Here is a 22,134-nt window from a genome sequence, read left to right as displayed (position 1 = left end):
TCGCTGGCGGAAGTATTACAGAATGATATGGAGTGAAACAACATTGAAGATATCCCCAGAGAGATGTTGTGTTTCCCTCCCGGGACATTATGTGGCGGTGTAGCAGATTTCCTCCAGAGAGACGATGTGGCGGTGTAACAAATTTCTCCCATGGAGACGATGTGGCGGTGTAACAGATTTCCTCCCATGGAGACGATGTGGCGGTGTAGCAGATTTCCTCCCAGAGAGACGATGTGGCGGTGTAACAGATTTCCTCCAGAGAGACGATGTGGCGGTGTAACAAATTTCTCCCATGGAGACGATGTGGCGGTGTAACAGATTTCCTCCAGAGAGACGATGTGGCGGTGTAGCAGATTTCCTCCCAGAGAGACGATGTGGCGGTGTAACAGATTTCCTCCCAGAGAGACGATGTGGCGGTGTAACAGATTTCTTCCCAGAGAGACGATGTGGCGGTGTCGCAGATTTCCTCCAGAGAGACGATGTGGCGGTGTAACAGATTTCCTCCAGAGAGACGATGTGGCGGTGTAACAGATTTCCTCCCAGAGAGACGATGTGGCGGTGTAACAGATTTCTCCCATGGAGACGATGTGGCGGTGTAACAGATTTCTCCCATGGAGACGATGTGGCGGTGTAACAGATTTCCTCCCAGAGAGACGATGTGGCGGTGTAACAGATTTCCTCCCAGAGAGACGATGTGGCGGTGTAACAGATTTCTCCCAGAGAGACGATGTGGCGGTGTAGCAGATTTCCTCCAGAGAGACGATGTGGCGGTGTAGCAGATTTCCTCCAGAGAGACGATGTGGCGGTGTAACAGATTTCTCCCAGAGAGACGATGTGGCGGTGTAACAGATGTGGCGGTGTAACAGATTTCTTCCCAGAGAGACGATGTGGCGGTGTAACAGATTTCCTCCAGAGAGACGATGTGGCGGTGTAACAGATTTCCTCCAGAGAGACGATGTGGCGGTGTAACAGATTTCCTCCCAGAGAGACGATGTGGCGGTGTAACAGATTTCTCCCATGGAGACGATGTGGCGGTGTAACAGATTTCTCCCATGGAGACGATGTGGCGGTGTAACAGATTTCCTCCCAGAGAGACGATGTGGCGGTGTAACAGATTTCCTCCCAGAGAGACGATGTGGCGGTGTAACAGATTTCTCCCAGAGAGACGATGTGGCGGTGTAGCAGATTTCCTCCAGAGAGACGATGTGGCGGTGTAGCAGATTTCCTCCAGAGAGACGATGTGGCGGTGTAACAGATTTCTCCCAGAGAGACGATGTGGCGGTGTAACAGATGTGGCGGTGTAACAGATTTCTTCCCAGAGAGACGATGTGGCGGTGTAACAGATTTCCTCCAGAGAGACGATGTGGCGGTGTAACAGATTTCCTCCAGAGAGACGATGTGGCGGTGTAACAGATTTCCTCCCAGAGAGACGATGTGGCGGTGTAACAGATTTCTCCCATGGAGACGATGTGGCGGTGTAACAGATTTCTCCCATGGAGACGATGTGGCGGTGTAACAGATTTCCTCCCAGAGAGACGATGTGGCGGTGTAACAGATTTCCTCCCAGAGAGACGATGTGGCGGTGTAACAGATTTCTCCCAGAGAGACGATGTGGCGGTGTAGCAGATTTCCTCCAGAGAGACGATGTGGCGGTGTAGCAGATTTCCTCCAGAGAGACGATGTGGCGGTGTAACAGATTTCTCCCAGAGAGACGATGTGGCGGTGTAACAGATGTGGCGGTGTAACAGATTTCTCCCAGAGAGACGATGTGGTGGTGTAACAGATTTCTCCCATGGAGACGATGTGGCGGTGTAACAGATTTCTCCCAGAGAGACGATGTGGCAGTGTAACAGATTCGATGTGGTTTACAAAAATCGATTCACGATTTACAGGTTAATTTCGCACGATAATTTGAATATTCCAGATACACTCATCAACGGTCTATAATGAACTCCATTTGATTTTTCAGAGGCGCAAAATGGTCAAACCGGAACAACAACACCGCAGCAGCCACAGTTGCAATGGCGCCGCGGAAGAAGCGTGCAGCTCGCCGTGAGGAAGACGAAGAGGAAGAGGAAGAGAAAACTTCCAGTAACGCGGAAAGGTCTTCTCGAGGTGTAAGCGATGTCCCGGCGGCCAACAAGGCGCCAAAAGTGGCCAAGGGTGAAGAACGCCGCCTCATCGTGATCCTCGAGGGCGCCATGTTGGAGACTGTCAAGGTGTGATATCCACGTGTGTGTGTGTGTGTGTGTGTGTGTGTGTGTGTGTGTGTGTGTGTGTGTGTGTGTGTGTGTGTGTGTGTGTGTGTGTGTGTGTGTGTGTGTGTGTGTGTGTGTGTGTGTGTGTGTGTGTGTGTGTGTGTGTGTGTGTGCCGATTGTCCTTGATATTCCATTCCCTGCACCCTGGTTTTGTATCTTCGTCGTTATTCAGACCAAAGGACCAACAAAGCGTTCATGGGCATTGGCTTTGATTACATTCATTGTGTCGTTAACACGTTACGGATACCGAACACCTGCAGTCCAGGTAACCTGTCGGTGATGAGACCTCGAGGTAGCGGTGAAGGGGGGAACGTGGGACGTTGGGGCTCAATGACGGGATCGAGTGAACGATCTTACCTCTATGAAGTTCACGTTGAAATCCAAAGATTGTTTTTCATGTCGAATGGTTAAAATGGCAATTAACTAGAACGGGTAATCGGTAGAGAGCACACCTCCACCAGGTGAACGGTTTCGGTTTTGTATCCCACTGATGGGCCGGATCTGGATTCGGACCTGAACTGGAATCGAATTGGCTCGTTCTCATCTCCTAACGAACTTGTGCACCCAGTTCCATCCCAATCGGTCCATAACCTTGTGAGATATCCTTCACACACACACACACACACACACACACACACACACACACACACACACACACACACACACACACACACACACACACACACACACACACACACACACACACATATATATATATATATATATATATATATATATATATATATATATATATATATATATATATATTGTTGTGGTTGACCAAATTCGCAAACCACCATTCAGGTCCCTTAGGTGAGATATCTCGGTAAGTATATGTGTAGTTAGGCCCAAACCCGTTGTCTAGTGGAAATACATGTCATTCATGCGTGCTGCGACTCTTCAGGATAGCCATTTTTCTTTTACTATCTTTATTTTGGACCAACCGCCATTATTACCACCGCCAACCGCGTCTCAACAGTCATCACAACATCAACCACCCACCGCGGCGCCGCTTCACCACAACAGCCACGACCTTTCCCGTCACACCTCGCAACCGTCGCATCGCCACCGTTCTTGCGCCGCTTGTGGGTACCGGTATTGGACTCGTGCAGGGCGCGCGCCGAACAGCGTGTACAAAACCACGGATTTTCCGCTCCAAAAACGGATCAAAAACGACACACGCCCACTTTTGTTCCGTCCAATCGGTGAGCGAGGGGCGATTTGGCCCCGCCTCCAGGACGTTGGAGGGCGGTCGCTATATGCAAATTCATGGATCAAAATGCATTCACGCCCACTTTTTCTCGGGCCAATGGGGAGCGAGGTGAAAGGTCGAAGGCAGGGGGTCAAAGGCGAAGCCACGGGGCTTATATACGCGGCTGCGTTCGTCAGAAAAGGGTTGGTCGTTGGTTGGTCGTTGGTCGTCGTCGTCGTGTGCGTTGGAGTCGGAGCGAAGAGGACGGAGCTGTGGAGAGGCGGCGAAGGCAGACGAGGGGGTGCTCGCGTCGTGCCGGGAGCTGCACACCAGGGAGGCCGACGGCGCGACCTGGTCGAGGTGGAGACGCTCGTCGCGGGACTCGAGACAGAGTAAAAATCCTCCTTTCCCCGAGCATCAGCAACCCCCTCCTGTTTCCCCCCCGCGCTGAGATAGTGCGACCAAGGGGGCCCCTTTTCCCACCCCCTACCAGACACTGTCCGCGAGGCCCGCGGAGTTGGGGCACCATCGCCACTTCGCGCCTCATCATCGGACGGGTAGGCCCGACCCGGTCTCGGCCTCAGGCCCGCCTCATCCTTGAGGGTGTTCTTTTTCTTGGTTTTGGGTATGTGTTGTCGGCGCCGTCTGTGAAGTAGAATTGTATAAGTGTTGCCGTGTGCTCGGTAGTCGGTATTAGCTCTGCATTGTGTCTTCGCTTTTACATTTGCTTTTTGTGTAAAATTGCATTGTGTTTCTTTTCCTTCTATGTGCTTTTGGTGGAATTGTATATGTGTGCTTTCCGTTCATCGCGAATAAATGTGCTTTATGTTGAACTGCTTTCCCGCTTCGCTTCGTCATTTCTCTCATTGAATCCTCATCTTGCTTCACGTAAAGGGTTGGTAGTGGGCTGAATACGCCCGATAATTAATCGAACCGTCGAGGCCGACGATAACACCGCTCGGTTATCCCGATAGTACGGAACGGGTCGCTTAAGTGGCCCGTGTCCGAAGTCGACCTGCGGCGAGGTGCGATCGCCCGGTCTACCCTCCGTGTGGGTACTTAGGTAGGTCGAATTTGGCGAGCAACCCTATCCCACGCGGGGGCCGATTGGCTCGATCGCGGTGAGACCGAAAGGTCCACCCGTGACTGGTTCCCGGCGTTAGTCCGAGAGGGTCACGACTGGATTGTCCGTCCGGTGGGCGACGTGCCGCGATTCGAGTTACGTGGCCGTCAGCACGCCGGCGGGCGCGAATCCGTAACACTGGTGTCAGGTCGTGCGATACAAACCCATCGCCCTCCTCACGGCACTGGTAACGGAGAACGGGAAAACGGGCTCTCCTGTCTCCGGCTAAATTCACGGGAATCGGTCCAGGGGTGAGAGAAGCGACCCCCGATTCCCTCCAAATTACGAGCGATTCAAATTAACCCTTCACGAGAAGCAAGATGGCGTCTCAAGGCGAGCGGGAGCCGGGGGTATTAGAAATGGATGTAGAATGTGTAGAATCCATGGTCCAGGATGGAATCCCCGAGCAGGAAATGTTGATTGTGCAGGAACACGGACTCGCCCAACTGAACCCAGAGCCCGAAATGGGTGCGGCAGCGGCCGCGGTGTATGACACCTCCCCTCCCCCTCTCCACCAAAACCCTTCCCCGACCCCTGCCGAAACGGCTCACCCAAGCGCACCCGACATGGCCCAGCTATTCACCATGCTGGCACAAATGAATGCGGAAATGACAGCGAAGATGAATGCGAACATGAACAAGCAAATGGACGAAGTAAAAACGAAGATGGATGCGAATACACAAAAATTGGATGCGAATACACAACAAATGAACGGAATGGAAACAAACATGAAGGAAGAAATGAAAGAGCTGCGGGGTGAGACGCAGAACATGGGCCGATGCCTGCAGGCGGGCATGAAGGCCGTGACCAGGGAGCTGGGAATGGCGACTCCACGTGTGGGAGCAAACGAGCTGGAAGGGGGTGCAACGGCTGACAGGCCCGCGGTGGAGGCGGGTAAAAAAATAATTCGGGGGACGTGTTGGGCGAGGGTCGTGACAGAAGAAGTGACGATGACCGAAAGGGAAAAATTAAATGGGGAGACCAAAACGTGTGAGACGAGACACGAGGTGACGACGACAGAAACTTATAAATGTATAGAGACACGGGAGACAAAAAAAATAGAGGAGAGACTGCACGATGAAGACGGGGTAAGTGACGCACACACACACACGGAGGTAGTGGAGGATAATGGGGGTGAGCTCGCGGAGCGTGTGGGGACCCAGTGCGAGCACCTGGATGGCCTCCTCCAGGAAGGAGGGGAGGGAGTATGCCCCCTTGAGGCGAGTCACGACCAGGTGAGTTCGGTCGTGCTTTGCGAGGTTGAGAGGAGGAGTGCTGTGGACGGGTGCACGGAAAGCTTGGGGGGTATAGAGGCCCCGGAGACCCTTGTGGGGACACGAATCCCCAGTGTGGTTGTCCCTGTGTGTGTGGTGCAAGGTGTGAGTGCGTCCCCGTGTCTGGAAGCGACCCCGTGTGCGGGTGGTGTGGTGGCGATGGTGCCGGAGTACGTGCTTCCCAGCACGCCGTGTGTGGATGAGGCACCGTGTGTGGAAGAGGCCGTGTGTGTGGATGAAACGGCCAGTGTGGATGAGGCACCGCGGGTGAGTGCCCTCGCGTGTGTGAGTGAGGCACGGTGTGTGAGTGAGGCCCCGCGTGTGTGTGAGGCCGTGTGTGTGAGTGAGGCACCGCGGGTGAGTGCCCCCGCGTGTGAGTGAGGCACGGTGTGTGGATGAGGCACCGTGTGTGGAAGAGGCCGTGTGTGTGGATGAGGAACCGCGGGTGAGTTCCCCCGCGTGTGTGAGTGAGGCACGGAGTGTGGATGAGGCACCGCGGGTGAGTGCCCCCGTGTGTGTAAGTAGTATGGTTTGTGTGAGTAGTGAGGCACGCGTGAGTGAACGGCCGTATGCAAGGGAGACCGTGTGTGTGAGAGAGCGGTATGTGAGGGAGATGTCGGTCGGCATGTGTGAACACGCAGCCGCGTCTCCCGGTGTGAATGTAATGGAATGGAGTGTGAGCGTCGTAACACGCGGGAGCGCGTGTGTTGAATGGCGACGACGGCGACATGTGAGGGAAGAAAGCCACGTAGCGGCTGTAGCTGTTTCGGGGACCGTGCCGGGTTCACCCAGCAGTGAGCACGAGGTCCGTGCTGTGCAACGCACGAGGCCACCACGTGCTCGCTTGCGAGAGTGAAGTCCCGGTCCGGAAACGCCAGCGGTGGATTTGCCGATCCCGCGGACGGACAAAGTTTAGGCAGGATTTCGGATTTGGACCGGACGGGTTCTCCACGCGATCGTGTGTGTTAAGCTCCAACGGGCAAAGCACATGTGTTCGCGTGGGGAACCCCTCGAGACGTGGGGCTTGTGTTTTTTTTATGCGCACGGTGACGCCATGGCTGCACGTGGGGTTGGAATCCGGCAGGAGGGGTATCTCTGCCGGATGGTACCGTCCAAGGAGGGACGAGGAACACGTGCAGCTGCATGACGTCACGGGCAGGTGCAAAGTGCGCGAGTTGCCGCGCTGGTGATGCGCATGGAAAAAAAAAAAAAAAACAAGCCTCACTTTCGGGTGCACAGGATTCCTGGGCAAGGGGTGGAAGACCCCCTTACCTGGGCACAGGATGGAAACTAGTTAGGGGGAAGGGTTAGCTCAGCTAGACCGACTTCATGGGGCAGGGGTAAGTCCTCATGGAGTCCGTGGAATGGATTAGTTAGAGGGATTGTAGCCAGATTTAGGTGGGGAAATTGATTAAAGAGATTAGGAGACAGTGACAGACTTGTGAATGTGTAGAGGGGACGTGGCTTAGCTACGTAGTGTTAAATGGAATGTGCTGTAGTTTAAGGGACAACGTGGGAGCACGAGTTAGTTAGGGGATGTAGTTAGAAGGATGGCAGAGTTCAGCGGTGTGTGTGTTGAAAAGTTGTGAGGTGAGTACATGATGAGTGAGTGAGGCCAGCGGGTCTGTGTGTGTGGAGTGAATGGGGAATGCATGGTGCGATGAGTGATTGGGGGGAGGAGTGACTCCCGCCCAAGGGACCCCGGGGTCAGTATAAAGTGAGTTAGGGGGTTAGTCAAATTGAAAAATGGAGGTCGTTTTGTTGTTGGTGGGAAAGTAGGCTCGAGACCCATTTGGAGGGGTGCAGGAGCCCTGTTGACGGGCTTGGGAGCGTGGCTGCGAAAGGTGAGTATCGCTGAGTGGGTACCCCGGGCACCAGGCTAGTCGGCCGTGGTAGGCCAAGGGCCCATTGGGGGCCGGGATAGCGTAGTGGGCACGGGTGCGCCTGCTTGGTGCGGGGGCCCGGGGCGCCATTAGCCGCGTGGGCAGTGTTGTGGGCACGGGTGACCCTCGGAAAGGGGCCTGGGAAGCCAGCCTGCCACGTGTGCGTTTCAGGGGAGGTGCCATGGGGGGCACTCCCCGGTGTTAGGGAGCTGGTAGGCTCGGAGGCAGTGTAGTACCCGGGGGTGCCATAGCGGGAGATTCGGCAGAGGGTCGTGCCTGCCAAAGGGGGCCACGTGTCCCAGCCATGAGACCGTGTGAGGGCACAGAGAGAAAATTGGGGGGCGAGGCCCGAAATTGTGGGGACACCAACACAGGCGACGGGAATCTGGGTTGTTAGAACCAATAGTTTAAGCGAGAGGCGCTTGTTGAAAGCCCCGGGGTAGTTTAACAGTTAAATGGTTAGGGTAGATTAGGAGATGTACCCCTCCGCACCATCCATCCCCTCGCTCTCGTTGTGGGCCGCTGGACCCACTTTGGGTTAGATCGCCGAACTCTGGGGAGGCCATCCTGAGGCTTTACTTTGGCCTCGGCACAGGACGTTAGCTCTCCCTTATTCCCCTCCGGGAAGGGAACGTAGGGGTTGGGAGTAGGCTAGGTGACAGGACAGGTTAGCCGAACAAGGACAGTACAGGGGGTTAGGGGACGATTTATAGTGGGGAGTTAAAAAAAAAAAAATTAGGTTGGGGCTAAATTGGGGTTTGACAAATTAAGGGAGTGGGTATGTACAGTGACAGGCAAAGGCGATAGGTGGGAGGGAGACAGGTAGCTAGGTCCGAGCCCGCCTTCCAAGTGGCCAGCACCACCGCACTCCCTCCACCAACCTCCACGGAACGGCAAAGGCTGGCCACTTCATCGGCTGGCCGTGTTTTGCTTCAAGGCCTGTGCCGGCCACTTCAGCCGGCTGGCTGTTTTTCTTCAAGGCCTGTGCCGGCCAACTTCATCGGCAGCTGTTGTTTTGCTGCAAGGTCTGTGCCGGCCCACTTCATCTGCCGGCTGGCTGTTTTTTCTTCAAGGCCTGTGCCGGCCAGTTCATCTGCCGGCTGTGTTTGCCTGCAGCGGCCTTCTTCTGCGGGCTGTGTTTGCCTGCTGCCTTTGCCATGCCATGCCCACTGCCCATGTTCACCAGCCCCGTTCAATTTTTGCTTTGCCCCCCTCTGTTCATTGCCATGTGCGCCAGGATCAAGGCAACAGTTTGCAAGCTGCAAGAACTGCCCTGTTGGCAGCTACAACACGGGCCTGCAGTGGCGGCCCGTGCACCGTGTTTGTGTCCATCCATCCATTTGTTGTGTTCATTGCGTGTGCCACTTGAGCTGGCACGGAGACTACGTTTGTGCAGCCCATGCACCGTTGTGGTTCACTGCGTTCAGTTCAAAAGGGAAGGCCTTGGACTGCGTGTGAGCAGCCAGCCACGTTCCCTGTCACCTGCATTGTTTTGAGCCAGAGACTGCATGCGAGCAGCCTGGCTCCCTGTTAACTGCTTTTCTTTTGCAGAGTTCATTGATCCTGGGCCATGGTTTAGTGTAAAATTTGTAAGTTAAGGTTAAGATGTACTGTAAATATGAGTGCGCCCCCGGCATGTCTGTCCTAGCGCCGGAAATTTTATTTAAGTCGTCCGTGTGAGTGAGTTTGTTTAGGTAGTTACGCAGCCCTCAGGTTATTTATTTTGGGGACACGAATACCATGAATGTCGCACTCAGGGATCCGTAGGTAAAATGTACTAGGGGAAAACTACACATGATGGCACACGAAAATTTGACGACTCGGGACGAGTCTGTAAAAAGGGGAGGGGGTAGTGTTGTGGTTGACCAAATTCGCAAACCACCATTCAGGTCCCTTAGGTGAGATATCTCGGAAAGTATATGTGTAGTTAGGCCCAAACCCGTTGTCTAGTGGGAATACATATCATTCATGCGTGCTGCGACTCTTCAGGATAGCCGTTTTTCTTTTACTATCTTTATTTTGGACCAACCGCCATTATTACCACCACCAACCGCGTCTCAACAGTCATCACAACATCAACCACCCACTGCGGCGCCGCTTCACCACAACAGCCACGACCTTTCCCGTCACACCTCGCAACCGTCGCATCGCCACCGTTCTTGCGCCGCTTGTGGGTACCGGTATTGGACTCGTGCAGGGCGCGCGCCGAACAGCGTGTGCAAAACCACGGATTTTCCGCTCCAAAAACGGATCAAAAACGACACACGCCCACTTTTGTTCCGTCCAATCGGTGAGCGAGGGGCGATTTGGCCCCGCCTCCAGGGCGTTGGAGGGCGGTCGCTATATGCAAATTCATGGATCAAAAAGCCTTCACGCCCACTTTTTCTCGGGCCAATGGGGAGCGAGGTGAAAGGTCGAAGGCAGGGGGTCAAAGGCGAAGCCACGGGGCTTATATACGCGGTTGCGTTCGTCAGAAAAGGGTTGGTCGTTGGTTGGTCGTTGGTCGTCGTCGTCGTGTGCGTTGGAGTCGGAGCGAAGAGGACGGAGCTGTGGAGAGGCGGCGAAGGCAGACGAGGGGGTGCTCGCGTCATGCCGGGAGCTGCACACCAGGGAGGCCGACGGCGCGACCTGGTCGAGGTGGAGACGCTCGTCGCGGGACTCGAGACAGAGTAAAAATCCTCCTTTCCCCGAGCATCAGCAACCCCCTCCTGTTTCCCCCCCCCGCGCTGAGATAGTGCGACCAAGGGGGCCCCTTTTCCCACCCCCTACCAGACACTGTCCGCGAGGCCCGCGGAGTTGGGGCACCATCGCCACTTCGCGCCTCATCATCGGACGGGTAGGCCCGACCCGGTCTCGGCCTCAGGCCCGCCTCATCCTTGAGGGTGTTCTTTTTCTTGGTTTTGGGTATGTGTTGTCGGCGCCGTCTGTGAAGTAGAATTGTATAAGTGTTGCTGTGTGCTCGGTAGTCGGTATTAGCTCTGCATTGTGTCTTCGCTTTTACATTTGCTTTTTGTGTAAAATTGCATTGTGTTTCTTTTCCTTCTATGTGCTTTTGGTGGAATTGTATATGTGTGCTTTCCGTTCATCGCGAATAAATGTGCTTTATGTTGAACTGCTTTCCCGCTTCGCTTCGTCATTTCTCTCATTGAATCCTCATCTTGCTTCACGTAAAGGGTTGGTAGTGGGCTGAATACGCCCGATAATTAATCGAACCGTCGAGGCCGACGATAACACCGCTCGGTTATCCCGATAGTACGGAACGGGTCGCTTAAGTGGCCCGTGTCCGAAGTCGACCTGCGGCGAGGTGCGATCGCCCGGTCTACCCTCCGTGTGGGTACTTAGGTAGGTCGAATTTGGCGAGCAACCCTATCCCACGCGGGGGCCGATTGGCTCGATCGCGGTGAGACCGAAAGGTCCACCCGTGACTGGTTCCCGGCATTAGTCCGAGAGGGTCACGACTGGATTGTCCGTCCGGTGGGCGACGTGCCGCGATTCGAGTTACGTGGCCGTCAGCACGCCGGCGGGCGCGAATCCGTAACTATATATATATATATATATATATATATATATATATATATATATATATATATATATATGTATACACACACACACACAGACACACACACACACACACACACACACACACACACACACACACACACACACACACACACACACACACACACACACACGTACACACCGATATATATATATATATATGTACACACACACAGATATATATATATATATATATATATATATATATATATATATATATATATATATGTACACACACTTACACGTAAACACACATATGCACACGTAAACTCACACACACACACACACACACGTACACACACGTAAACACACACATGTAAACTCACACACACATGTGAACTCACACACGTAAACACACACATGTAAACTCACACACACACGTAAACTCGCGCACACACACACACACACACGTAAACACACACACGATTGCTTGAAAACTGTGGCCAAAAATCGTGTGACAAACAAACAGTACAGACCAGCATACTTGGTGAATTTATTTTTGCCAAGTAATAAAAGTGTGTCTCCTCTCTGCGCACGTGCAATCGGGACAAATTCAGAGCCAAAGTAATGTCAAGCTGCAGGTTTGTTTTCCGATTCGTGTTCAAACTAAAACTTTCAATTAAAATTAAATTGTTCCTCAACCATTAACTGATGTCTGTAGAGACAGACAGACAGACAGCCAGACAGACAAGGTGAACCACTTCCTTAACTTCGATCTTCGTTTTGCACGCGCGTTGTAAAGATTTCTCGGATCTGGAAAAAATAAACCGACGGAAAGTGGACGCAGCGACGCGCTGCTCCGGCGCATGTTCCCATACCTGACCTGACCTGTAAAAATCTATTCACAAGATTGAGTCTCTTGGAAGAGTGAGGTTACGAAATGACATTAGTGCAACAGAGTAACTGTTGGACATGATAAGCAGTGGATTGAAGAAACAGGAAGAGGAGAGAGGAGGGTGAGACAGAGACAGAGAGAGAGTTAAAGAGGGAGGAAGTAAGGAGAATTGGGTGAGGTAGAGTTAATAGGGGATATAAATGATTGCCGGTAAGGATCAGGAGGAGGGTTTGGGGGAGAGGAGGGGACATAAGATGATGGTGCACTACCTACTTGAAGCCGAGCAGGGAAGAGGGATTAAACATTCCCAGGATGGCGGTTCCACAAACGGGACAAAAGAGGACATGTGCAGTAAGCCTGGATCTTGGGAATTTATCCAGGTAACGGTTAGGGAAGAACGCGTGTAACAGGAGGAGCTGCGGAGGTTCGGAGCTTTGGTGTTTGTGGAATAAAACATGTCCGTAACAATAACAATGTCCGTTTTTGAAGGGGAGTGTAGTTTATCGCAACTTGAGTGTTCAATGATCTAAAGCGTTTTAAAATAAACAATTGATCATAACATGGATATATCTTGTAGAAAGACAGACATTAAGGATAGTTATGGAAAAGCTGGTAAAACACAATAATGGTTCCTTTTAGCTATTTACAAACTGCAACAATGAGAAACTTGATAAACTGCTCCCCCACCCCCCCCCCTCTTTACCCTCTATGGTATTGGTATAAGGATGTGGTGAAATTCTCTCACCCCCATCTTCTCTTCCCTAGTTCCTTTCTTGGCCTTCTCCCAAAACTTGAACCCTTTTGCCGTCACATTTTTCCGCAGTTGCTTTTCTTCGTGCTTTTAACCGCTCCCCTCTCCACCTTGGCCGCGACGTACGCTTGCAAGTTGCTGAGCTCAAAATTCCCAAACTGAACCCCACAGGCAGAGAGTATATGAGCAGTACTATCAACCACCAACATGCCTGTAGTCCCCACATCTCTTCCTTTCGACCCCTCCATCTTTGATTCTGTCGCAGCCACTCACCGGCAAATATGCCACTGCTTCTCTTTCAACAAGGGATGGAGGTCCTGGACCTCAAGCAAGAAACCTGGGCTATCTCTCTGGACATATATCAGGCATTCAATAGAATCTGGCATCCAAGCTATCTACCTGTGGAATACAAGGCCACCTTCTTTCCTGGCTAGCTGACCTCCCTCAGCACATATCACTCAACTGAACTATCTCATCTCTCCCTCCAAAATCCAGCCTCAGACGAGGCATCCTCCGTCATGCCAAGTCCTTTCTTCAGCGAATCTGAATTTATAAGCCTGCAACGCCTTTGTCTGTTGCCCATTTGAGAAATGCTTTGCCAGATGGTCTGCTGCCCCCACTTCCAATCTATCAATCTCAGACGTTATGGCATCCAAAGCTATCGATGACATTGGATGTTCTCGCCAACCACAGAGCCTGGTGCTTCATTGTAGACAGGTCTATGGCCTCCGTTTTCTTTTGCCTCGCCTCTGGTCTTGATTTTCTTTGCATTTCCTTCTTACCTCTGTCCCTGTGCTCTTTCATGAGCCTCGACTTTGTATTTTAAAAACGCCACTTATCCAACAAGTTCCAATTTCAACTTTGAAAGAAAGGTGAGTGATATTCCCGAGAACCATACTGGTTCGATGATGTTTGTTTAGCAATCCCTCTGGTCGGGTCATCACTTGGCGCCATTGGTTGCATACACGTGGACCTGGACCAGTTGCCTTTATTTTTGGACGAGTCCGGTTGTTTGTTGATCTTCGATCCCCACAGACAAGAGACACCAAGTAGCTTGTACAGTATCTTACAGCTTGCGTCCATTTATTTTTCTTCTCGTGACGTTCTTCATTACTTTGTCATTGGCCGAGAATGATCCTTTAACAATTTTTGATCACAAATTGGTCAATTGTCATTCAATCTGGCACAATTCAATCGTATTCGCGAAAAAAATCTGTGTTCCATGTGTCGTTCAACCTGACACATGGTGATGTTTGCGGGTTGCGATTGTGTGCACGCACGTACATTTGTGGCGTTGATTTTCCTTTAAAATATTTTTTCATCATTATCCGCTGGCATCTCTGTCTCCTGCAGCAAGGCAAGACTTTTGAACTACTGAACTGTGACCGGCACCGGGGCACGCTCGCCAAAGCAGGTCGTGACCCCGGCATGGCGAGACCTGACATCACCCATCAGGTGCTCTGACACAACACAAATTCGCACAACACAGCCATCGGTCGCAGTAGACATCGCCATCAGCAAAATCAAAAATGATTCTTTTGTCCGACCCAACCCCAGTGCCTGCTAATGCTGCAAGACAGCCCGTTGAACCGCGCGGGGATGTTGCAGGTGTTTGTGCATACCCAGCGCAACGCATTGGTGGCCATTGCACCTCAGACTCGCATCCCACGCACGTTTGAGCGGTTCTCTGGCCTCATGGGTAATTCCTTCTGCACCGTCGCTCATTTCCGATGGAATCCGAGACGATTCTAAAGGCGAATCTTAGCGCCCCGTGTTAGCCGCGTTATTTATTAACATTTTAATAATAAAAATCTTCACGATTCCCTAACTTTGCCCTCCCTCAGTCCAACTTCTCCACAAGCTGAACGTACGAAATGCTGATGGAAAACAGAAACTTCTGAAGGTAAGGAATAGGTGATGTCCCTTTTGCACTGATCATCTTAAATTGCCAGACTCATGTCAATTAACCAATTCCCAACTGTTTTGTTGAGATTTATTCGATGTAAACTTCCCTTCCCTACCTACCCGCCCATCCCCCCCCCCCGCTCCCCCCAATTGCTCTCCCTTACCCCACAATTCCTGTTGGTGTGCCGATTCATTGATGCATGCTTGTGATACTCGACCCTTCATAGGTTATCAAAAACCCAGTCACCTCTCACCTGCCGCCCGGCTGCATTAAAGTAGCCACGTCTTTCCACGCCGATGGGGAGCCGGTTCATCCCCGGACCCTCGCCAACGATGACCGACCGATTGCCGTGGTCGTGGGAGCCTTCGCTCACGGCTCGGTAAGTTCGACTCGAAAGCATGGTCTCACGGCGGGTACTTTGATCGTCAAAGTGGCTGCTGGAATGTTTGTGATGGATTAACTGGAGAAATAAAATTACAAATCAAAGGTTGCGTGGTGACGGAGGAGGAAGAATGAGGAAGAGTAAAGACCATGGGACATTGTACCACAATCTGTGTGGAAAGTGAGACGAGTGCACGTCACCAGTGAGATCAGGAATCCAAAGATTACAACTATGCCAAAATTATTGTTGTTGACAACAAAATTGATGTTCTCTCTTCAATAAATGGTGTTTTTGCAAACGTTTCGAGGAAAAATGCATTCCTGCTCCCGAGATTTTAAAAAACAGATGCGGCAGAGCCTCCCCCCCCGCCCCCCCCATCAGACCAATTGGAGACGCTTTGTTATGTGAGCTCCTTCAATCGGCGCTCTCGTTTGATGGAGCTCACCATGTTGTCCAACATGGCAGATTCTAAAGACGGCGACGGCAGTCAAAAAATTAAAATCACCTTTATAAATTCATTTCACACTGATCCAGGAGCCAAAGGTAGTGTCTGTGCTTTCAGACCAAAGCTGGTCTCAAATCATTGAATTTGCTGAGAAATGGAAGGCCTGGACTCCAGAGCGTCCCACGAGAAGGCAATTGGGAGTTTCATCTCTCCAATGTAAGAGAAATACTGCCTTGTGGGTGTTCAACTGTCGCCATCATCAATAATTATGTGAGGTACCTGCCTATTGGCTTGACATGTTGGAACGACCAAAGAGTCACGCAGGAGTACATCAGCATCGCATGAAAGGTGACGCTGTTGTGCATTGAAGTGCAAATTCTTTTGCACAAGCTGCCTGTGACCTCACAAGAGAGCAAACATGGATTCCGAGACAAAAAGGTGGCATAATTGGGTTTGCAAACAAAAAAGGGGCATCGAACAGGTGCATAGGTACACAGCATGGAAGAGGTACCACCAACTCGTCGGCGTGAGGATATGGCAGAGAAAGAGCAAACGACGAGCAAACATTCCGATTTTCATCAAGGCAGGGAAAACGTGTTGACATTCATGTGTCCACAATTAAAGATCGACTTGGGGGTCAGGTGGTGGGGAGGAGGGCAGGAGGGGGGTGAATATTTGATTGAAAATTGAATGGGGCAAATTGGTCTGGGGGCAAATTTATTGTCATTGTGCGTGGGGAACCTCAACTCTCCCCCAGATCTTGTCGCCCCAACCAAATCTTTGAGGAAAATTTACTCGAGAGTGCCACTTTTGCAAGAGGGGAAGGCTCAAATGTTAAGGATGTCCTATGATCTCAAATGTTAAAGATCAATCATGGTGAAGAGCGTGAACGAACACAAAAGCTTAACTCGGCCCATCGTCTATAGCATGTATATACGAGCAGAAGCTCGTGCTAAAATACCGTGACATGAAAAAAAAAGAAACCTTTTATTCTTGTGCTGGATGAAAGAGCTCAAAAATGGGAGGTTACATATTTCTTTCCAGCAATAGTTTTTTTTCAGTAGTGATCGAGGCAGTGGTCTGTTGCCTATCGCTTGGGTTCAATGTTTTTTTGTTTGGAAATTTTTTTTATTTCCCTGTCGGTTTGGATTAATTTGAAGCAACTTTTACGGGATATTTTCTTCTCACCGAGTCGCGCTTGCATGTTTCAGGGTGGAACAGACGGCATGAACGTGTGTGTATGTCATTGATTGAATCTACATATGTGAGTTTCAGAATGTGGAATGGAGTCCTCCCAGGGTGGGCTCAAAGTATCCACCTCAATTTCGGTAATGGGTCACGATTCATGGACCAAGCTGTGAAGTTTTCTGTTCTCAAAGTTTTGTGCCGAGGGCTCTCTTCAGGATCGTTACTGAACCCTAACAGCTTTCAACTGTAGTTTGTTTGTCGTGATATTCACAGGGATGGTTTTTAACATCTCTGAGGTTCTTCGTCATCATTCCTGTAGCTCCAACTATCACTGGTACAACTTTGGCATTCTTCAGTTTCCAGGATCTCCCCCCCTCCCTTTCTCTCTGTCCCCTCCTCACTTCCTCCCCTCCCAATAAAATGCAGCACTCTCCCACACATCTCTCTTCTTCTCTCTCTCTTTCTCCCCCCTCCTCAGACCCCTCCCTCCCACAATGTATAACAACGTTGGTGAGGTGTTGCTCTCCCCACCCCCATCCCCCCTTCTTCACCCTCTCCTCGCTTTCCTTCCCCTCTGCCTGTCCTCCCTCCTCTTTCTTCCTCCCCCCTTTAATATCCCCATCAGTGAAGCAATGGGTGGTATTTGCTCGGAGGTATATGTATATGTGTATATATATATCAACAAAAAACATGGTACGTCTAGGAAGTCGTGTGACTAAAGTCCATCAATTACGGACTGTTTAAACGTCAGTTGCACCCTGACTACAGAAACGTCTATTAATTATGAACGTACGATTGGAATGTACCTTTCAACCCTTTGAACTACCGTGACCCCTTTGACCTTTGAAGACCCTGATGACCCAAAATACCACAGAAAAATCACTAAGGACCTTAAAGACCCTTTAAAACCGTTAAGATCCCTTTTACCCTTAAGACCCTTTCAATACTTTTGACACCTATAGATCCCTTCACCCTCTATTTAGACTCCTCAGACCCATTAGACAGCTTCGACCCTTGACCGTTTTGAGCTTTAGACCACTTGGACCTTTGTATATTACAAATAAATACAATATCACCAATTTTACAAATAAATTTGTCCAAAAATTTTTTTGCCTCATGTTTAGTGTAAATCATGACAAAACTACTTGGCCACCTTGGCCTCTGTTACAGTCGTTATCCTCTGTTAAAACAAGCCTGTGCCTCTAACGACATGTGGTGAGGAGAGCGTAGCGAGTCGATCCACCCTGATATATATATATATATATATACACGAGGTGTGTTCAAAAAGTATCCAACCTTAATTTTTCGTGCGTAAACAAATGAAGCTAGGGAGGCGTGGTTTGGTGCACGTATGCAGGCGATCCTAATTTGTATGCGTGAATATTTTCCCGCCTGCAGAAGCTGTCAGTCGCCGACAGACCGCCGATGAGTGAGGAAGTGTAAGTGAGCGCCGTCGGATTTTCGTTTTTGACAAAATGACGGAAAAACTTGAACAACGCTACTGCATCAAATTTTGTGTAAAGCTTGGTGATTCCCAAGTGGAAACGATCCGCAAGATTCAACAGTCCTTCGGGAACGAAGCAATGGGCACCACACAGATAAAAAGAGTGGTACAACCGCTTCGAAGATGGTCGCACATCAGTGGAAAGTGAAGCACGTTCTGGTAGGCCCTTAACATCCCGAAATGAGATAGTTATTGACCAAGTGGGGACCCTGCTGATGCAGGATCATCGACTCACGATCAGAGAACTTGCAGACACGGCGGGCGTCAGCATTGGATCCGTTCATTCCATTGTGACTGAGGATTTGGGCTTAAGGAGAATCTCAGCGAAGTTCGTGCCAAAACTGCTGACGATCGAGCAGAAGCAACTCCATTTGGAGATCGCACAAGACATGCTGGAGACTGTGAACAGCGATCCCAACTTCTTCAACACAGTGATCACTGGCGATGAGACCACAGTGATCCGTCATTTTGTCAAAAACGAAAATCCGACGGTGCTCACTTACACTTCCTCACTCATCGGCGGTCTGTCGGCGACTGACAGCTTCTGCAGGCGGGAAAATATTCACGCATAAGAATTAGGATCGCCTACATACGTGCACCAAACCACGCCTCCCGAGCTTCATTTGTTACGCACGAAAAATTAAGGTTGGATACTTTTTGAACACACCTCGTATATCACATTTACACACTTAACTTGCCCATTGACAAACGATATGGAGACTCCAGTCCTTATTAAAGGTGGACACTGTACTTCCTGTTTTCATAGATTATAACAGTACATATCCAATAATAACCTTATCTCGTCTATATCCGCATGCTCGTTCTTCCATGAGTTTTTACCACATTGGAAATGAAAATTGCAGTTGAACGCAGAGAGAAATATTTCCGATTGAAAACATTCGTAGAATTTATTTTATTTTGCAAGAAATAGGTCGAATTGGAGATCACGGCCCGTCACCGATCGTGGATTCTGGAGGGACTGACAGAGTAGTTGCAGGTCATCTCGACCCGATCCACACAGGATACCGAGCCTCAGGCGTACATGTACGAAATACGAGTTGTCCACAGAGACACGAGACAGCCGGCTCAACGAACGGCGCTTTTCTATTCTTTTGTGGTGTTTCGGGTCACGTGGTGCTCTTGGGAATTGGAGGGAACAGTGGTGGATTTCACAGCACTATGGATGGGGTCGCTGTTGATATAATCACTTTGATGTCTCCACTTTGACCCTGACACCGTTTCCTTCTAGGTCAACGTCGACTACACGGAGCAAACGGTGTCCTTATCGAGTTACCCCCTATCTGCAGCCCTCACCTGCACCAAGCTCTGCTCTGCTTTTGAGGAGGTGTGGGGAGTGCATTGAAGGATCTTCTGGAATCCCATCAACATTCCAGAGACTGGTATTTGTCACTTGTGCGGAAAATCTGGACTTTCTTTTCTACGCTTCAACTCGACTACGGATCGTCCAATGGTTGGATGTGTTCATAAGTGTACCTTCTGGAGTTTGATTTCGTACAATAGGCCACGTCCGTTTGTATTTAACAGGATGGAACAGTTTGATGAAAAATAATAAATTGACACTTTTCAATAAAAGCTTCTTTTTATTTATTGTTCCACGAACACGGATGTGGTTTGTCACGGTACCCCGTCTGTAATGGCGTCCAAACCAAATTGTTTAAATGTGGAGCCATGCTGGGCGTTGTGGAAAGCAGATGACGGCACGTGTTTGCGCAGACTCGGTAACGACGACGAGCCCCTCGTCACTGTGAAAGAGCTCGCATGAGGAGCGATTGGATCCCGCAATGCAAGCGGTGGCTCACGCTGTTAAACTCCCGATGGTTTGTGTTTGCGGTTGACGTTTTCATACAGTGTCCCCTGATTCTTCTCTCCTTTGTTTTTTCTGAAATGGAAGGGGGGGGAGGAGGAGGTGGAGGATGAGAATGAATCGTGGAATTCTGGAATCCAATGGTGCGGAAGGGTTTTGAGGAGTGTGGGAGTGAGAATTAAATTTGTACTTCCTGACCTGAGGCCAAAGTAACCTGGCACCACACAATTGCAATAAAACTGATGATGAATGCAAAAGTTAAAATATATATATATTTCGTCTTTGGTGATCATGTGGATTGAGATCACGAGTAGTGAGGAAGAAATGTTCAACAACAACAACAACAACCACCACTTGATGGGTTTTCTTCTGAAAGGAGACAAAGTGATCTGTACCGAGGCACCATATAACTACCGTATGTACACGAGGAGGGTTAGGTAGGTTGGAGACAAGGTAACATACTGGTGATTTGGGGGAGGAGAGTGGGATACTTATTAGTCATTGCACATTGTTAGGACAACAAGGACACACTAACTTGAGAGATAAACGGCTGCCAGAAGTTGGACGTCTCATGTCTTGCGTTGCAGCATCGATGTTTGAGTACTCGCCGGTTTGAAGTTCCTGCAAAACAAAACATCGATGAGTAAGTTGTTTTCACGTTTTTCCACCTCGATTGGTTGAAAAAGAGCCATATTCAAGAATGAAGGCACCACCATGTAAGAGTTGAACCCAACAGGCACGTCATCTTTCGACCACCTCATCGTCTTAATCCGAAACTGCAAAGATTGGACCCGATTCCCCAATGAAGACCACTTGGTGGTCAAAACGTCAGGGCCTGAACTTGGCGTGCCTTCCAGCTATTGGAGGTGGTGCGTACAGCACCAAGCCTTGCACAGTGTGGAAATTTCTCGACGACGACTCATTTTCCGTTCACGACGCTTAACGATTGAATTCGAGCCCATCAGGTAGCTGTTATTGGACAAACCCATTTTGAGAGTTTTCACCCTCATTTCAGACTGCCAGTAACTTCATCAAATGAACACTTACACTCAAGGTGGCGTCGCGTCTCAATTACAGTTATCACCCTGATCAACGATGATCGTTCCTTTCTTGTGACGAGGGGTTGGATCACAATAAAACAACACTGACATCTGCACAGATGCATTTAGACACCGGTCGCCAATCTTTTCACCTGCCAAGTTTTCATGTTCGACCGGCAACGTTTTGTCGAAAGATATTTCTTTTTCTTTTTTTAACTTTTTTTTTTCCAGGTGACATTGAATTTACATTCAAATATTCTTATGACAAATCATTTGCATTGCTCAAATCTGAGCTATGCAAACGCTTTCTTTCCCGTAAGGCGAGCGAACGCTGGCCACGCACAGGTGCACGCTGGAGAATACTCGGTGCGCACGCATGAACTCGACAGACAGCCTGTCAGGCATGGTTTACATAATACCTGTTGGGCCGACAACGTCCTCTGCTGATTTTACGGCCACAGTGGCAGACCTCGGCTCCTCCGATCTCCTTCTGCCCCTTCCTCCATTTATTTATCTGGACAATGCGCTGGTGCCAATCGGGGTTTTTTTTACCTTCAGTGTTGAATCACCTTCCCCCTCCTCTTGAATCTGATTCTTCCCTCCAGGTCTTCAAGATGGCTGTTCACCACCATCTCAGATCATCCCCAATCTGAATCCTTGCTGAACCACCACCCCACTTTCACCCCCAACCCACAAATTTCCAGTTTTCCCTTCTGTGTCCATCTTCTCCACCCTGTGTGTCATGTTCACACCGGTAATTAAAGTGTTCATCACAGACATTAAGATTTTTTTTAAAGTACCAAAAAACAAGAAGGGCATTTGGAAGAGTGTATACCTCCGTCACACAATGCTTGATCCAGGAGAACATATCGGGCCCAAAACTTTTTTGAGATATGCTGTCGATTGTTTTTGGCCCCATCTCTAAATGGTGAAGAATAACTTTTTAAAAATTTTTTTAATTCTCGGATC

The 22,134-nt window shown here is 50.0% G+C and overlaps 3 protein-coding genes across 5 annotated transcripts in view; 2 read left to right on the top strand and 1 right to left on the bottom strand.

Annotated features, from left to right (window-relative positions):
• The first annotated feature begins 1,953 nt into the window (after nucleotides 1–1,953).
• EMG1 (EMG1 N1-specific pseudouridine methyltransferase) lies at nucleotides 1,954–19,893 on the top strand. Its single transcript, XM_085845031.1, has 6 exons — nucleotides 1,954–2,219; nucleotides 14,229–14,330; nucleotides 14,433–14,574; nucleotides 14,720–14,778; nucleotides 15,008–15,160; nucleotides 19,550–19,893. Exons 1-6 carry the CDS (start codon nucleotides 2,022–2,024, stop codon nucleotides 19,661–19,663), a joined length of 768 nt encoding a protein of 255 aa, XP_085701157.1. The 5' UTR covers nucleotides 1,954–2,021; the 3' UTR covers nucleotides 19,664–19,893.
• Nucleotides 2,228–11,102, top strand: LOC147016404 (uncharacterized). The gene is made up of 2 exons (XM_085845030.1): nucleotides 2,228–8,756; nucleotides 8,805–11,102. The coding sequence occupies exon 1, from the start codon at nucleotides 4,895–4,897 to the stop codon at nucleotides 6,227–6,229; it is 1,335 nt and encodes a 444-aa protein (XP_085701156.1). The 5' UTR covers nucleotides 2,228–4,894; the 3' UTR covers nucleotides 6,230–8,756; nucleotides 8,805–11,102.
• LOC147016402 (tyrosine-protein phosphatase non-receptor type 11-like) overlaps nucleotides 19,882–22,134 on the bottom strand; it is an 84,114-nt gene continuing 81,861 nt past the window's right edge. For all 3 annotated transcript variants that reach the window (XM_085845022.1, XM_085845023.1, XM_085845021.1), the window contains 2 exons: nucleotides 20,661–20,746; nucleotides 19,882–20,200 (listed from right to left, as the gene is read on the bottom strand). In XM_085845022.1, coding sequence (XP_085701148.1) covers nucleotides 20,125–20,200; nucleotides 20,661–20,746 — 162 coding nt within the window. In that variant the 3' untranslated portion in view covers nucleotides 19,882–20,124. The remainder of the gene's footprint in view (nucleotides 20,201–20,660; nucleotides 20,747–22,134) is intronic.

Source organism: Eptatretus burgeri, chromosome 11 (genome assembly GCF_056783735.1).
Source record: "Eptatretus burgeri isolate ZD-2024b chromosome 11, Ebu_testis_v1, whole genome shotgun sequence".
Classification (NCBI taxonomy): domain Eukaryota; kingdom Metazoa; phylum Chordata; class Myxini; order Myxiniformes; family Myxinidae; genus Eptatretus; species Eptatretus burgeri.
Note: the sequence above shows the minus strand (reverse complement) of the source record. Positions and strands in the feature narration are given on the sequence as shown.

Bases quoted from the DNA above. Each gene is read 5' to 3' on its own strand.
- EMG1 (XM_085845031.1), top strand. From the start codon at position 2,022: ATGGCGCCGCGGAAGAAGCGTGCAGCTCGCCGTGAGGAAGACGAAGAG. The intron at 2,220-14,228 runs GTGTGATATCCA...TGTCTCCTGCAG, and splicing joins CCATGTTGGAGACTGTCAAG to CAAGGCAAGACTTTTGAACT. The intron at 15,161-19,549 runs GTAAGTTCGACT...GTTTCCTTCTAG, and splicing joins GAGCCTTCGCTCACGGCTCG to GTCAACGTCGACTACACGGA.
- LOC147016404 (XM_085845030.1), top strand. From the start codon at position 4,895: ATGGCGTCTCAAGGCGAGCGGGAGCCGGGGGTATTAGAAATGGATGTA.